This window comes from Glandiceps talaboti, chromosome 6 (assembly GCF_964340395.1).
Source record: "Glandiceps talaboti chromosome 6, keGlaTala1.1, whole genome shotgun sequence".
Lineage (NCBI taxonomy): Eukaryota > Metazoa > Hemichordata > Enteropneusta > Spengelidae > Glandiceps > Glandiceps talaboti.
Window position 1 is genome coordinate 1,307,397 of NC_135554.1, and position 16,651 is coordinate 1,324,047.

The 16,651-nt window shown below is 37.4% G+C and overlaps 1 protein-coding gene across 1 annotated transcript in view; it reads right to left on the minus strand.

Moving 5' to 3' along the window:
* Positions 1-16,651, minus strand: part of LOC144436445 (multiple PDZ domain protein-like) — a 330,925-nt gene that overhangs the window by 194,045 nt on the left and 120,229 nt on the right. The window contains exons 18-19 of the mRNA XM_078125244.1: positions 14,359-14,468; positions 6,661-6,771 (exon numbers count right to left, since the gene is read on the minus strand). Of these exons, the coding sequence (XP_077981370.1) occupies positions 6,661-6,771; positions 14,359-14,468 (221 nt within the window). The remainder of the gene's footprint in view (positions 1-6,660; positions 6,772-14,358; positions 14,469-16,651) is intronic.

The window sequence follows — 16,651 nt, forward strand, 5'->3', positions numbered from 1 at the left end:
GATATGTGCACACAGTGTCTATCTTTTACATGAACAGATATGTGCACACAGTGTCTGTCTTTTATATGAACAGATATGTACACATAGTGTCTGTCTTTTATATGAACAGATATGTGCACACAGTGTCTGTCTTTTATATGAACAGATATGTGCACACAGTGTCTGTCTTTTATATGAACAGATACGTACACAGTGTCTGTCTTTTATATGAACAGATATGTGCACAGTGTCTGTCTTTTATATGAACAGATATGTGCACACAGTGTCGGTCTTTTATATGAACAGATATGTACACACAGTGTCTGTCTTTTATATGAACAGATATGTGCACACAGTGTCTGTCTTTTATATGAACAGATATGTACACACAGTGTCTGTCTTTTATATGAACAGATATGTGCACACAGTGTCTATCTTTTACATGAACAGATACGTGCACACAGTGTCTGTCTTTTATATGAACAGATATGTACACACAGTGTCTGTCTTTTATATGAATAGATATGTACACACAGTGTCTGTCTTTTATATGAACAGATACGTGCACACAGTGTCTGTCTTTTATATGAATAGATATGTGCACACAGTGTCTATCTTTTACATGAACAGATACGTGCACACAGTGTCTATCTTTTACATGAACAGATACGTGCACACAGTGTCTGTCTTTTATATGAATAGATATGTGCACACAGTGTCTATCTTTTATATGAATAGATACGTGCACACAGTGTCTATCTTTTACATGAACAGATACGTGCACACAGTGTCTGTCTTTTATATGAACAGATACGTGCACACAGTGTCTGTCTTTTATATGAATAGATACGTGCACACAGTGTCTGTCTTTTATATGAACAGATACGTGCACACAGTGTCTGTCTTTTATATGAATAGATATGTGCACACAGTGTCTGTCTTTTATATGAATAGATATGTGCACACAGTGTCTATCTTTTATATGAATAGATACGTGCACACAGTGTCTATCTTTTACATGAACAGATATGTGCACACAGTGTCTGTCTTTTATATGAACAGATACGTGCACACAGTGTCTGTCTTTTATATGAACAGATACGTACACAGTGTCTATCTTTTACATGAACAGATATGTGCACACAGTGTCTGTCTTTTACATGAACAGATACGTACACACAGTGTCTGTCTTTTAGATGAACAGATATGTGCACACAGTGTCTGTCTTTTACATGAACAGATATGTGCACACAGTGTCTGTCTTTTACATGAACAGATACGTACACACAGTGTCTATCTTTTACATGAACAGATACGTGCACACAGTGTCTGTCTTTTATATGAACAGATATGTGCACACAGTGTCTATCTTTTACATGAACAGATACGTACACACAGTGTCTATCTTTTACATGAACAGATACGTGCACACAGTGTCTGTCTTTTATATGAACAGATATGTGCACACAGTGTCTATCTTTTACATGAACAGATACGTGCACACAGTGTCTATCTTTTACATGAACAGATACGTACACACAGTGTCTATCTTTTATATGAACAGATATGTGCACACAGTGTCTATCTTTTACATGAACAGATATGTGCACATAGTGTCTGTCTTTTATATGAACAGATATGTGCACACAGTGTCTATCTTTTACATGAACAGATACGTGCACAGTGTCTGTCTTTTATATGAACAGATATGTGCACACAGTGTCTATCTTTTACATGAACAGATACGTGCACACAGTGTCTATCTTTTACATGAACAGATACGTACACACAGTGTCTATCTTTTACATGAACAGATACGTACACACAGTGTCTGTCTTTTATATGAACAGATATGTGCACACAGTGTCTATCTTTTACATGAACAGATACGTGCACACAGTGTCTATCTTTTACATGAACAGATATGTGCACACAGTGTCTGTCTTTTATATGAACAGATATGTGCACACAGTGTCTGTCTTTTATATGAACAGATACGTGCACACAGTGTCTATCTTTTACATGAACAGATACGTGCACACAGTGTCTGTCTTTTATATGAACAGATACGTGCACACAGTGTCTGTCTTTTAGATGAACAGATACGTGCACACAGTGTCTATCTTTTACATGAACAGATACGTGCACACAGTGTCTATCTTTTATATGAACAGATATGTGCACACAGTGTCTGTCTTTTATATGAACAGATATGTGCACACAGTGTCTGTCTTTTATATGAACAGATACGTACACACAGTGTCTGTCTTTTATATGAACAGATACGTACACACAGTGTCTGTCTTTTATATGAACAGATACGTACACACACTGTCTGTCTTTTACATGAACAGATACGTACACACACTGTCTGTCTGCACACACTGTCCAGATAGTGTAGTGTTTCATTTCAAAATATTTGACAGAAATCACATTTTAGATCTAATTTTTATATCACCAATGGGGGGTCATCATGTAATAAACAATTCTTCATCTACACATCCCTTGAAATATCCCTATTGTGTTTTGTATTTTGTTTTTATTTACTTGAGTAGTTAGATTTTACCAGGACATTAAAGTTCCATTAGTCAAAGACATAATTGCCTTCCACTACATCATTCTACATTCTCACAGGGACAGTGACAGTTACCATGTATGTGCAGTATAAATTCAGCTGTGCTAAAAACAGTGTTTCCAAGCAACCTCTAACTCAGGTTAATCTTGATGCCATTGACATTGAGATGTGAAGTAGCCCTTAAAAGATTTAATGATTTCAGGGCATCAATAAAACAATAGCCTTTCATTTCTGGGCCGAGTCAAAGCATTTTCTCACCACAAATCACGTTTTTTGACTGAAAACACACCTGTGATGCGATCATGTTGCTGTGAACAATTTTCCAACTAGACACTAAAAGTGATGTCCCCACCAAATACCAAGGCAATTGGTCTGTCAGTTTTTGAGTTAAGTCATCCACAGACAGACAGACAGACAGACAGACAGACAGACAGACAGACAGACAGACACATGGATGGACAGACACCACACCATGCCTATAGCACTATAGTCCTGTTCACATATAGAGTATGTTGTCCCTTCCTTCTCTGTCCTGCGAAGAGCCAGTCGTTAAAACCTGGGCTTACAGAAATGCTGGTAACTAAAGAATTAATGCACCCTGTGGTTAAATATTAGCAATAAATCGACTATTTAGCAATTTTAGCTCACTGTGGCTACAAAAAGTCCCAGTTTTGAGGAACAAAAATCCCGAAATCACAAGTTAAATCGTAATTTCAGGGTGCCGTCTTACATGACGTAGTGGACATCCCAATCAAATATGGCGGCATTTGTAAGGTGGGACATTTCAAATTACAACCAGAACTGGAAAAGTTTCGATTTTGACACTTTTTCGATCTTTCAAGAGACTACTATTTTCAAAGAGATGTAAAATGAGTACATATTCAATCGATTGCTAATATTTGATCAGTGGACAGGTAATTCTTTGGTAAATGGTGTGGAAGCAAATTTGCTTCCACACTCAAAATAGGCTGAGTACATTGTTTTTCTCAGGAAGGTGTTGAGGGTCATGTCAGTAAACTAGTCCCGTGCACTGTCTGCAAGCAGGACTAATAGCACTCCTGAATCTTATCAATTCACTTATGCTAAAAATCAGATATTAAATAAAGTCATTGACTGTGCATGTGAAAGACCACAAAATTACAAGTATTTATTATGTATATCAAGTCTAGCCATTTCCATTTACTTTGCCCATTTAAAAAATATGGGGGTCATAATATGGAAACTTCAAGTAAATAATTTGTTGTATTAGTACTACCCACAGACACAGACAATAGTCAGGTAGAGTGGGTAAACATCGGTAAAGGTTGGTTAATAAGACATGTAGATAGTAGTTTTTGTTTACTGATGTCTATTACAACCATCAGCAATGTATTTTTTCACAACGTTGTTGAGTTTTATTCACCTGTTGACTATGCTTGTCATAGTCTGAATGCTAAGGAATTCTCCGTATGACGTCACAAAATGGCACGATCTAGGTGGGACTGGAAATACCTGAAATCTTTCAAAGTAAATCTGACGAAAACTGAATTTTGAATCACTTTCAACTACAAATATTACCGTCATTTGGCCACATTTGCCATGCATATGTCTCACATAGTATGTTACCTTTGTACCACATTTGGTTGAAATCGGTTTGATTATGCCAGAGATGAGAATAAACACACAAACAACAAAATAATATGACCACCATTCTGTAATATTTGATTCCGTTGTAAAATAAAAGTGGTGTGCATGTCTGACATACATGTAGTATGTTCCTTTTATGCCAGATTTGGTTGAAATCAGTTAAGGTATGCCAGAGATATGAGGGTGAACACACACACACACACACACACACACACACACACACACACACACACACACACACACACACACACACACACAGATGGACAGACGGATGCATGGACGGAACCCAATATAAGTCCCCTCTGGTCAGTGCTAGTTGGGGAAAGAACTGGAATGTGTTTAATGAATTCCAACTATCTAGATTGGTGAAACAAATTAAACTTTTTTCTAGTTAGTTATACATGTATTAACTGCCTTAATAATTCACGAGAAGTTATCTGTTTTACATGTAACTCCATTGTAACACTGCATGAGCAACTCTGAAGCTATCTCATCTAGTTGCATTTCATGTGTCCAGTGTAACATTATACATATTACTGGAAAAATCCATGCACCCAAAAATATTTATGCCTTTGAATTAGTCAAATCAACTGATATGAAGGATGCAGTGATCTGAAATTTGGTGGAACACTTCTAGAGGTGTTCTTTGGGTGAACTTCTGCTTCATAAGTTTTTGTTGGGTTAATGTTAGTTTGAATGCAGGCGGAATACAGTCTAGGTAAGGGTTATCAAAGAGAAGGTAGCGTTGTGAATGTTATAACTTGGAGTTTACATATATATGAGGTAGAGAACAATTGCATTCTGGTAGTAACAGTTACAACACTCTCAGTACATGACCACATTTCAAACGTGCATGAGTCAGTATTAGTTTGTACACAACATTTAGATGTGTGTTTTTGATGCTAATTATTCGCACAGCCTATTTTACCCAATCCATGCAGACTTGCATATTATCCACATCACACATGCACGCAATGCTGTGCTATGCTTTGCCTGGTGTTTGCAACCTGTAAACATATCATATTGTACAACTCTTTATGATCAGACTTATTAGATCAGGCTATTTGACCACACATGTAGGGATGAGAGGGTTGTCATTTGCAGTGCAGTGGATTATCAGTAAGTTGACAAACCCAAATATATAATTATTGAAAATGTAATGTCCATGACCATGAGGGTGCACACATAACAAAGATGTAATGCATGCTAAGTTTGGGAACAGCCTATCATCACTTCATAGCAAGTATTGTCAGGGTAAAAAAGTACAATATATGCACAAATCATAACAAGAACATCTGATTCAATTATTCATATTATGAAACATCTATTTTTCCTAGCAGTGATATCAGGTATTAAAATATTGTAAATTATCCTATCAGAAACATATTTTTCGACATCATCACTGCCATCACTTTTGTGATACTGTTTGGATAGCTTCTTGCATACTGTCTTGATTACAGTATATATTTCAAAAGAGCAAATTACTTCACCTTTTTATTTTGATGTCACATTCCAAAGTTAGTTGTAATTTGAAGGAAATGATATCAAATTTTGAATGTCAAGATATCTGAACTATGATAACTACAGATAACACACACTTCATATTTATTTGTCCTTACACTTTGCATTCAAAATAGAGGCCATATGTGTCTATACTGTACACACTCCTTACTGTTGTACTCTCCTTGGTTACAGTGAACAGTCTCTGCAAACCACTGTCTGTAGCCTTGTTAGAGGACAGCAAAATGATGCTTCATTTCAAAACCTTTATATCTATTTGCTACATGCAAACAGTCATTTCATACAAAAATTCCTTAACATCGCTAAATGAACTTAAAATAAATTAAACAATCAACACTTTTTTTTTGCATCTCTAATACTTGATGTGACTTTGTTTAGCGATTGATGGTGAACAGTACGTCATGTACAATGCTAAAATAACACAGTTATTGACAAGAATTTGCTTCTGCTAGGATTATATAAAGATAAATGTACTCTGACTATATTTTGAGGTTATTGCTATTAAAAGAAGATTAATTTGTAGTTATATAAAAATGGCCTCACAGTCACAGTCCTTTACTGATATGTATATCATAATAATTAGGAATAGAAACATTAAACTGCTTGTGTATCTGTTAAATCTTGATAATCATAATAATTAGGAATAGAAACATTAAACTGCTTGTGTATCTGTTAAATCTTGATAATCATAATAATTAGGAATAGAAACATTAAACTGCTTGTGTATCTGTTAAATCTTGATAATCATAATAATTAGGAATAGAAACATTAAACTGCTTGTGTATCTGTTAAATCTTGATAATCATAATAATTAGGAATAGAAACATTAAACTGCTTGTGTATCTGTTAAATCTTGATAATCATAATAACTATTTCCATCACTGGTTCAAAGCATTAACATACTGATTTTGACAGTTTGTAGTAAAGAATGGTGACTTGAGATGAAATAATTAACTTACACATGTACTAGGAGAAAGGCTTTGGACTATGAAAGTAACAGGACTGGTGGCACTACGGATGACTTCTACGGCATGGTCATGGCTTGATGACCTTAAATCCTGGCCATTCACCTGTAATAAATTAAGTACTTTATAGTTCATACATTGGCAATGTTTTGCTTGTACATATAAGCAGGCACCTGATGTAAACTGAATGCATTATGGAAGGGTCAAATAGCAACTTGTGAGTCTTTGCATTGTTGATCCTACACACATTATAGAAATCATCAATTATGCAAACAATTACATCAATTGTGAATCACCAATGAATGTTCAAAATCATCTGAAAGTCTTAGAATACATTCCTAAAATATTAGCTAACATCAAAGATATGCAAATGCATATTTGAACTTAAAGCTACAACAAAAAGCTTTATAGATGTCAGTTTTCTGTAATTCATCTTATGTACATGATGTAGTAGCATAGTTGTTAGAGAAGAGGAGGACAACCATCAAAACAATAGTTACTGAGTGTATAGAAAGGTCATATCTGATAATATACAGACAGACACTTACAACTGATTTAATCTAGCCAAGAACAAAATGTTTACATAGATATTGTTAGATTTTTGGTTTCCAACTTTGTCTGTACATTTGCTACAACAGTGACAGACATTGTTGAAGTTACACTAAAACTTAGAGATAATATCAGTAGTAAACACCTGGGTGCACATAATACTTGACTTGTCTGGAAATACTAGTCCAGTGCTTTTTTGAATGATATGGCTGCTAAGTAGGTAGTAGTAGGTAATTCTACTTTGAACATGTACATTCTTTCATAGTTATAATATACAGGTATTTAATTTATACATGGACTCATTCAAACACAAAATTGATGAGCATATATCTCTGAAAAGAAAGCTAAGACTTAGTCAAGGACAATCAGACAACTCTTTGTATAAAGTTGTCTATTCATTCAGGCAAATGCATAGACTACTTATCAGTATCCACACACACACACACACACACACACACACACACACACACACACACACACACACACACACACACACACACACACACACACACACACACACACACACACACACACACACACACACACACACACACACACACACACACGTGTATACAAATTTGTCTTTTCTCACGAAACTAATTTCTGTTTCCGGAATGATACTCACCTAAATATTCTTACAATAGGATTTGCTTGCAATTCCCGATGCTTTTCCAATAAAACTTTATTAACCCACCTCCTCCTACAATTACTGCCCTCAACGTTTGAAGACCAGTTGCACTATGAAACACAATCTTAGTCCAGAAACCCAACTATACTAAGACAGTGGGGAAGGAGGGAAGGACTGTTAGGTCTACCTACATATTCTTACTATAGGATACAGAATTTGTCACCAGCTAGGTGGTGGGTGTCTCTGTATGACCTGTTAATGTGATATTCTGGCTAATGCTAAGTGGACCTAGAGTGGCTAGATCCTCAGGATGGTCAGACATATCCCACAGATATTAGCTAATAAACGAATTAGGAGATCTCCATGTGCCTGCTTGTAAAATGTCAGCCACAGGCACGCCTGATCTGAGGGTCCATGAGGAAGCAATAGCTCTTACTTCATGAGCTGTGACTCTGTGAGGAGATAAGTGATCCTGTTGGGATTCTACGTAAGCCCACTTGACAGTATCAACAATCCATTTAGAAATATCTGCTGGGGAGCAGTCATCTTTAACTGAAGGGGGAAACGGGATGAACAGCCGAGTCCTACCCTTCCTAAATGACTTAGATTGGTCTAAATACCAACAAAGTGCTCTCACTGAACATAGAATTCATTCTACTTTGTCTCGCCCAACAAAGTCATCCAATGACTTGATCATCATCGGATTAGGCACTGACCCCAAAACCTGGTTCTTGGCCAGAAATCCTGGTGCAGTATGCATTACTGCTGCTGTCCGAGAGAGATTAAAATGACCCTCACTAATACAGAGGGCATGGATTGCACTACGCCTTCTGCCAGATGCCAAGGCAACAAGAAAAACTGTTTTGAGAGTAAGTGCTTTCAGTGACACAGAACCCATGGGCTCGAAAGGGGGTTCCTGTAATGCTCATAAAACCAGTGGCAGACTCCACTGTGGAACTGTTTGTTTAGAGGGAGGACGCTTAAGAGGGAAGTGGCGAATCATGTTGGAGAGAATTTTGTCCTGTCCAAAATCGTCTCCTCCAATACTTTTAATGGTGGCTGCAATGGCTGACCGATATACTTTAATAGTATTGGGAGAGTACTTTTTTGTGACAAAAAGAAAAAGAAGGAAGTCAGCTAACTGCCTGTTAGTGACTTTGACAGGACTAATCTGTTTTCTGTCACACCAACTACAGAAGAATTGCCATTTCTCATTGTATGTAGCCAGTGTACTGGGTCTCTGAGGTCTGGCAATAATGGCTGCAGACTCTCTAGAAAAGCCTTTCTCCATGAGGGATTGTTCAACAACCAAAACACGTGAAGATGGAACATCTCTGGGCTCGGGTGAATGATGTTCCTGTCCTGTGTCATTAGATCCTCTCTCAGTGGGATTTTGAGAGGAGAAGCTATCAACAGATTGAGAATGGTTGGGAACCATGCTTTGGCGGGCCAAAGAGGTGCCACTAGAAAAATCATTGGCCCCTCTTCCTGGATTTTCCTGAGAACTCTGGGCAGCAAAATGACTGGTGGAAAGGCATATGTCATGATCCCCTCCCACTACATGGAGAGAGCATCCACCGCCATTGACCTCGGATCTGGTACTGGGGACACATACAGTGGTGGTTTCCTGTTCTTGTGTGTGGCAAAGAGATCCACTGATGGGTGACCCCAACAATGGAAAATCAGATTTACTACACTCTGTGGTAGTTCCCATTCGGTTTGTTGTATTTGACGCCGACAGGACAGTGCATCGGCTATCCCATTCAGCCTGCCTGGTAGGGACCAGAAACAGGTGGTTGAAAAACCCTGGTCCCTTGTTCTTTAGGTTGACTGTACGAATAGCAGCCTTTTCTAACAGACCTTGAATGGCCTCTCTTAAGACAAGAACCCGATCTGGTTGCCTTGGTAATGGGGTAACTATGACCTTCGTTGACAGTGGAGGCTGTGATTCAAAGTCTAGGATGTATCCATCTCTTACTGTATTTAGCATCCAACTGTCAGATGATATTGCGGACCAGTTTTGTGCATAGAAACAGAGTCGTCCCCCCACTGGACTTTGCTGTGCTGATGGGGGGACAGTGAGAGTGGGTTATTGGCTGTTTAGCCTCACTGGCACATGCTGCTAGCGCAGTGAGACGACCATCAAACAGACTGGTTGTGGTAATAGGAGCTAAACGAGCTTCCTGTTTCAACTCGGAAGACAATGAAACAGATTTGCGTTTCAAAAAGGCATCCCTCTCCATTAATTGGAGAGTTGTATACTCTCTGCAAGCAGACTCTGCTATGTGAGACAAACCCTTATCCACAATCTCAATAATTCGAGATACTTTAGGACTATTGAGATTTACAGCCTGAAGTTCTTTGAATAGAACAGCTAGGAACCAGTTCAGTGTTGACACAACGTTGTTGATGTGCAGAATCAGCCAACTTTTTAATGTGAGCTTTGTCTATATAGACAGCTCTGAACGATGATGGATCCTGATCCACTGCGTCCACATCACCATCCAGTGGGGTGTGTGAACATGCTGGTTGTGATGAATGAGTGCGGTATGCCTTACCCCCATAACGAAACCATGGATAGGCCTGTGAGAAACACGTTGAGAACTTAAAGGAGTGGCACCCCTGTGCTCGGATCAGATGTGGGTGCCCAAGCATGTGATAACTCTGGGTGGAGAACCGCTACAGCCTCTAAAACTGCCTGTCTAATGACTTCTGTATCAACAGAAGCAGGCTGATGATAAGCTGAACGACTTGCCAGTTCTGGCCGTTGGTGGCGCTCTACCCCCATGCCGGCTCTCGTCATAGTAAGCATGTCGACGATCCAAATCTATGCATCATTCATGGTCATAGTGACATCGGTAACGCCTTCTGTCACCTGACGGTGATGTCGATGATGAATGTCGGCGTCGATACCGTTTAGAACTTCTATAATAAGACAACCTAGAACTGGGTGACTCGGAACTGGAAGAACAATAATGCTTCCGTTTGTGTGACCTCTGACCTCGACGTGATTTCTTATGTCGAGAGAGAGATCTACCTCGCCTGCTTTTATAGCAATGAGGACTGTAATCAGATTGAGAAGAGGATGAGACCGTACTATCATGACTCTCACGTCTCCTCCGCCTAAACGGGGACGGAGAACGTGAACGTAAAACTGAACAATGCCGTGGTGAAAGATGCACAGACACTCATTCATCACCAGGCATTGAAGGTAATACGGCATTATTATTAGTATTACTAGGCGTATTACCTAACAATGGCTCTCAAAAAGTCTCCGTTCTCATGACATTTGAGCCACTACTTAGACTGGTAGACAAACAGGGGGCCGGTTCAATACCATTACCCTGACTACCAACACAGGCAGATCGTGTTGGACCAGTGTCAGAGTTGCAATTGCCTAATGGAGAGATGTTACGATCAGACTGGTTGTGAAGGTGCTGAGTTAACGAACCGCCATTCACTCCAGTTGATGTAGAGGTACTAGTTTCGCCCTGAAAAGGACGGTTTTGCACAGTCGGTGCAGTCTTACCTGTTGTTGAATCTGAAAGGGAAGACATAGCATGGCCTGCACCGGCTGGCGAAGTACTAGACAAAATGGACCTACCTTTGTGACGCGTCTCCTTACCTTGGCCATGATCAATGCTCTGACCGAGCTCGGCCCACAATAGCAGATCCCATGACATACACACAGTACACGGAGCATCGCGAGATCACTGCCGACAATTCTGGCAGACAGAGTGGTCATCACGATTTGCCATAGAATGGCCACAATCCCCTTTCTTCTTACCCTTAGGCATGATGATAGTGAGAAATCAATAAACGGTATATAAGCAAGGCGGGTAATAAAACCGCCAACACTACCACGATCTAGAAAACGAAAATCTTCACAGAAAAAGTGAAGAAAAATCAGCAAAAAGATTTACACAAAGGTTGCTAGGCAATATATTGTCAACAAAACTGCAAACCACAAGAATTCACTGGTCAGCAGGGGAAAAAACTGGGTTTCTGGTACACTAGATAACACTACGTGTTTCACACTGTGTTCCAAAAAAAGCAACCGGTCTTCAAACGTTGAGGGCAGTAATTGTAAGAGGAGGTGGGTTAATAAAGTTTTATTGGAAAAGCATCAGGAATTGCAAGCAAATCCTATTGTAAGAATATTTAGGTGAGTATCATTCCGGAAACAGAAAGTACAAACTAAACAAACACAAACACACACACACACACACACACACACACACAGACGTATATACAAATAGTACGAACAACACCCATACATACATACATACATACATACATACATACATACATATATACATACATACATACATACATACATATCAAATTCTTTTATTTCCAACTTACATGAAAATAGCATGTACAGGTAAAGTATTTACATAATTCCTTTACAGAATACACACACAATACCTTGCAGGAAATCATAGTGACTAGTGAACGAGTTTTTCTTGGTCACTTATGACAAACGTTCACGTGATATCTGGTTGTTATAGTACCTACATCTCAATCTCCAAATTTTGTAAGAACCTATTATTGAGCTTACACTACAATATTTGGTGATGGATTTGGAATTCCTTCTATTTAAACCAGCTTTGATCAAACCACTTGTGACTTTATGATGTACAATTCCGAGACTTCCAATGACATACATCCATACATACATACATACATACATACATACATACATACATTATACATACATACATACATACATACATACATACATACATACATACATACATACACACAATGTATAGAGTACAAACAGCTACACCCATGCATATATATATACACACAGACAGACAGACAGACACTAATTGCCATGATTATAGCACTAGTGAATCTTATCAGTTCAGTTGTGCTAACAAGTAAGAGATATTTACATAGACATGAACATACATAGATGTGTACATACATGTCAGCGATATGTACTTACAAACATATACAGACATATGAATATACAACAGAGAAATGTACATAGACATGTACAGACATAGACATGTACATACATAGATGTGTACATACAGAAATATATGATACAGAGATATGTACAGAGATATGTGCAAACAGAGATATGTACAAACAGAGATATGTACAAACAGAGATATGTAGAAACAGAGATATGCACAGAGATATGTACAAACAGAGATATGTGCATACATAGATATGTACAAACAGAGATATGTGCATACAGAGATATGTGCAAACAGAGATATGTACAGAGATATGTGCAAACAGAGATATGTACAAACAGAGATATGTGCAAACAGAGATATGTGCATACAGAGATATGTACAAACAGAGATATGTACAAACAGAGATATGTGCATACATAGATATGTACAAACAGAGATATGTGCATACAGAGATATGTGCAAACAGATATGTACAAACAGAGATATGTACAGAGATATGTACAAACAGAGATATGTACAAACAGAGATATGTACATAGATATGTACAAACAGAGATATGTGCATACAGAGATATGTACAAACAGAGATATGTACAGAGATATGTACAAACAGAGATATGTACAAACAGAGATATGTACAGACAGAGATATGTACAAACAGAGATATGTACAGAGATATGTGCAAACAGAGATATGTACAGAGGTATGTGCATACAGAGATATGTGCAAACAGAGATATGTATAAACAGAGATATGTGCATACAGAGATATGTGCAAACAGAGATATGTATAAACAGAGATATGTGCATACAGAGATATGTGCATAGAGAGATATGTACAAACAGAGATATGTGCAAACAGAGATATGTACAGAGATATGTACAAACAGAGATATGTGCATACAGAGATATGTGCAAACAGAGATATGTATAAACAGAGATATGTGCAAACAGAGATATGTGCATAGAGAGATATGTACAAACAGAGATATGTGCATAGAGAGATATGTACAGAGATATGTGCATAGAGAGATATGTACAGACAGAGATATGTACAAACAGAGATATGTGCATACAGAGATATGTACAGAGATATGTACAAACAGAGATATGTGCATACAGAGATATGTACAAACAGAGATATGTGCATAGAGAGATATGTACAGAGATATGTGCATAGAGAGATATGTACAAACAGAGATATGTACAAACAGAGATATGTGCATACAGAGATATGTACAAACAGAGATATGTGCATACAGAGATATGTACAAACAGAGATATGTGCATAGAGAGATATGTACAGAGATATGTGCATAGAGAGATATGTACAAACAGAGATATGTACAAACAGAGATATGTACAAACAGAGATATGTGCATACAGAGATATGTGCATAGAGAGATATGTACAAACAGAGATATGTGCATACAGAAATATGTGCAAACAGAGATATGTGCATGTGCAAATAGAGATATGATCAATTTATTACAAGTAAGCAATATACTTGTTTCTGTACATATGGAAAATAAACCATGGTCTTTTACTGGCACATCTGCAGAGTACAACAAAATTAAACTTACTTCAAGAATTCGGTCTCCTGTCTTCAGAGTGCCATTATTTCCTGCTGGACTGTCTTCAAGAACATGCTTAATGAAGATACCCTGAGCAATGCTTCCCTCACCAACCCTTCCTAAAAATGGAGATTAATTGAAGACAAATTGTACAACACTTAATACTGTAGTTAGTTTAGGCTTGTGTTCTTTATAGATAATTAGGAGAATGAACTCTTCATGACAGCAGCAGAGCAAATTGGAAAAGAGCTATGCTCAATCAGTGAGAAATGAAGTCTGGCAGACACACTATCCCTGGTGTGAGGTTGCCATGCCAATGGATGTTGGTAGCTATGGAAACTGAGTAGACTGAGATGAGTTGGAAAGGGAATGGGGTAGTTGTAAAATGACTACTGATAAAGCATATGTTTATCAGTACACGTGTTACATGTATGTCTGCTCTGAATAGCTGATATGTGTATACAGCTGAAGATTATCTCTGAGTATGTACAAGCACTCTAGTTGAAAATTTACATAAACAAGTAGAATGTTCGTACATATAGTCAAATTATCGTTATTATTGTAACTGTGTATTTTTTACTTCAAACTCTTAGTATTCACAGAACTTTAATAGACAACACAATCCCACTCAACTACTTTTACTTCTAAATGTATGTGACTAATGTCAGTCAGAACATAAAGGCCAGGGTCAAATGTAAATAATGATACTATGACAAATAGGTCTTACCTGATAAAATACAGATAGATAATTTAATTCAGTGCATGTGTCTTTTTTATTCTTGAACTACCATACACATAGTTGATTTTTACAAATATGGCCACCATTCAATGAACAGTATTAACTACTGTACACATAGTTGATTTTTACAAATATGGCCACCATTCAATGAGCAATATTAACTACCGTAAACATAGTTGATTATTACAAATATGGCCACCATTCAATGAACAGTATTAACCACCGTACACATAGTTGATTATTACAAATATGGCCACCATTCAATGAACAGTATTAACCACCGTACACATAGTTGATTATTACAAATATGGCCACCATTCAATGAACAGTATTAACTACCGTACACAAAGTTGATTATTACAAATATGGCCACCATTCAATGAGCAGTATTAACTACCGTAAACATAGTTGATTATTACAAATATGGCCACCATTCAATGAACAGTATTAACTACTGTACACATAGTTGATTTTTACAAATATGGCCACCATTCAATGAGCAATATTAACTACCGTAAACATAGTTGATTATTACAAATATGGCCACCATTCAATGAACAGTATTAACCACCGTACACATAGTTGATTATTACAAATATGGCCACCATTCAATGAACAGTATTAACCACCGTACACATAGTTGATTATTACAAATATGGCCACCATTCAATGAACAGTATTAACTACCGTACACAAAGTTGATTATTACAAATATGGCCACCATTCAATGAGCAGTATTAACTACCGTACACATAGTTGATTTTTACAAATATGGCCACCATTCAATGAGCAATATTAACTACCGTAAACATAGTTGATTATTACAAATATGGCCACCATTCAATGAACAGTATTAACTACCGTACACATAGTTGATTATTACAAATATGGCCACCATTCAATGAACAGTATTAACCACTGTACACATAGTTGATTATTACAAATATAGCCACCATTCAATGAACAGTATTAACTACCGTACATATAGTTGATTATTACAAATATGGCCACCATTCAATGAGCAGTATTAACTACCGTACACATAGTTGATTATTACAAATATGGCCACCATTCAATGAACAGTATTAACTACCGTAAACATAGTTGATTTTTACAAATATGGCCACCATTCAATGAGCAGTATTAACTACCGTACACATAGTTGATTTTTACAAATATGGCCACCATTCAATGAACAGTATTAACTACCGTACACATAGTTGATTATTACAAATATGGCCACCATTCAATGAACAGTATTAACTACCGTACACAAAGTTGATTTTTACAAATATGGCCACCATGCAATGAACAGTATTAACTACCATGCACACAGTTGATTATTACAAATATGGCCACCATTCAATGAGCAGTATTAACTACAGTACACATAGTTGATTATTACAAATATAGCCACCATTCAATGAGCAGTATTAACTACCGTACACATAGTTGATTATTACAAATATGGCCACCATTCAATGAACAGTATTAACTACCGTACACATAGTTGATTATTACAAATATGGCCACCATTCAATGAACAGTATTAACTACCGTACA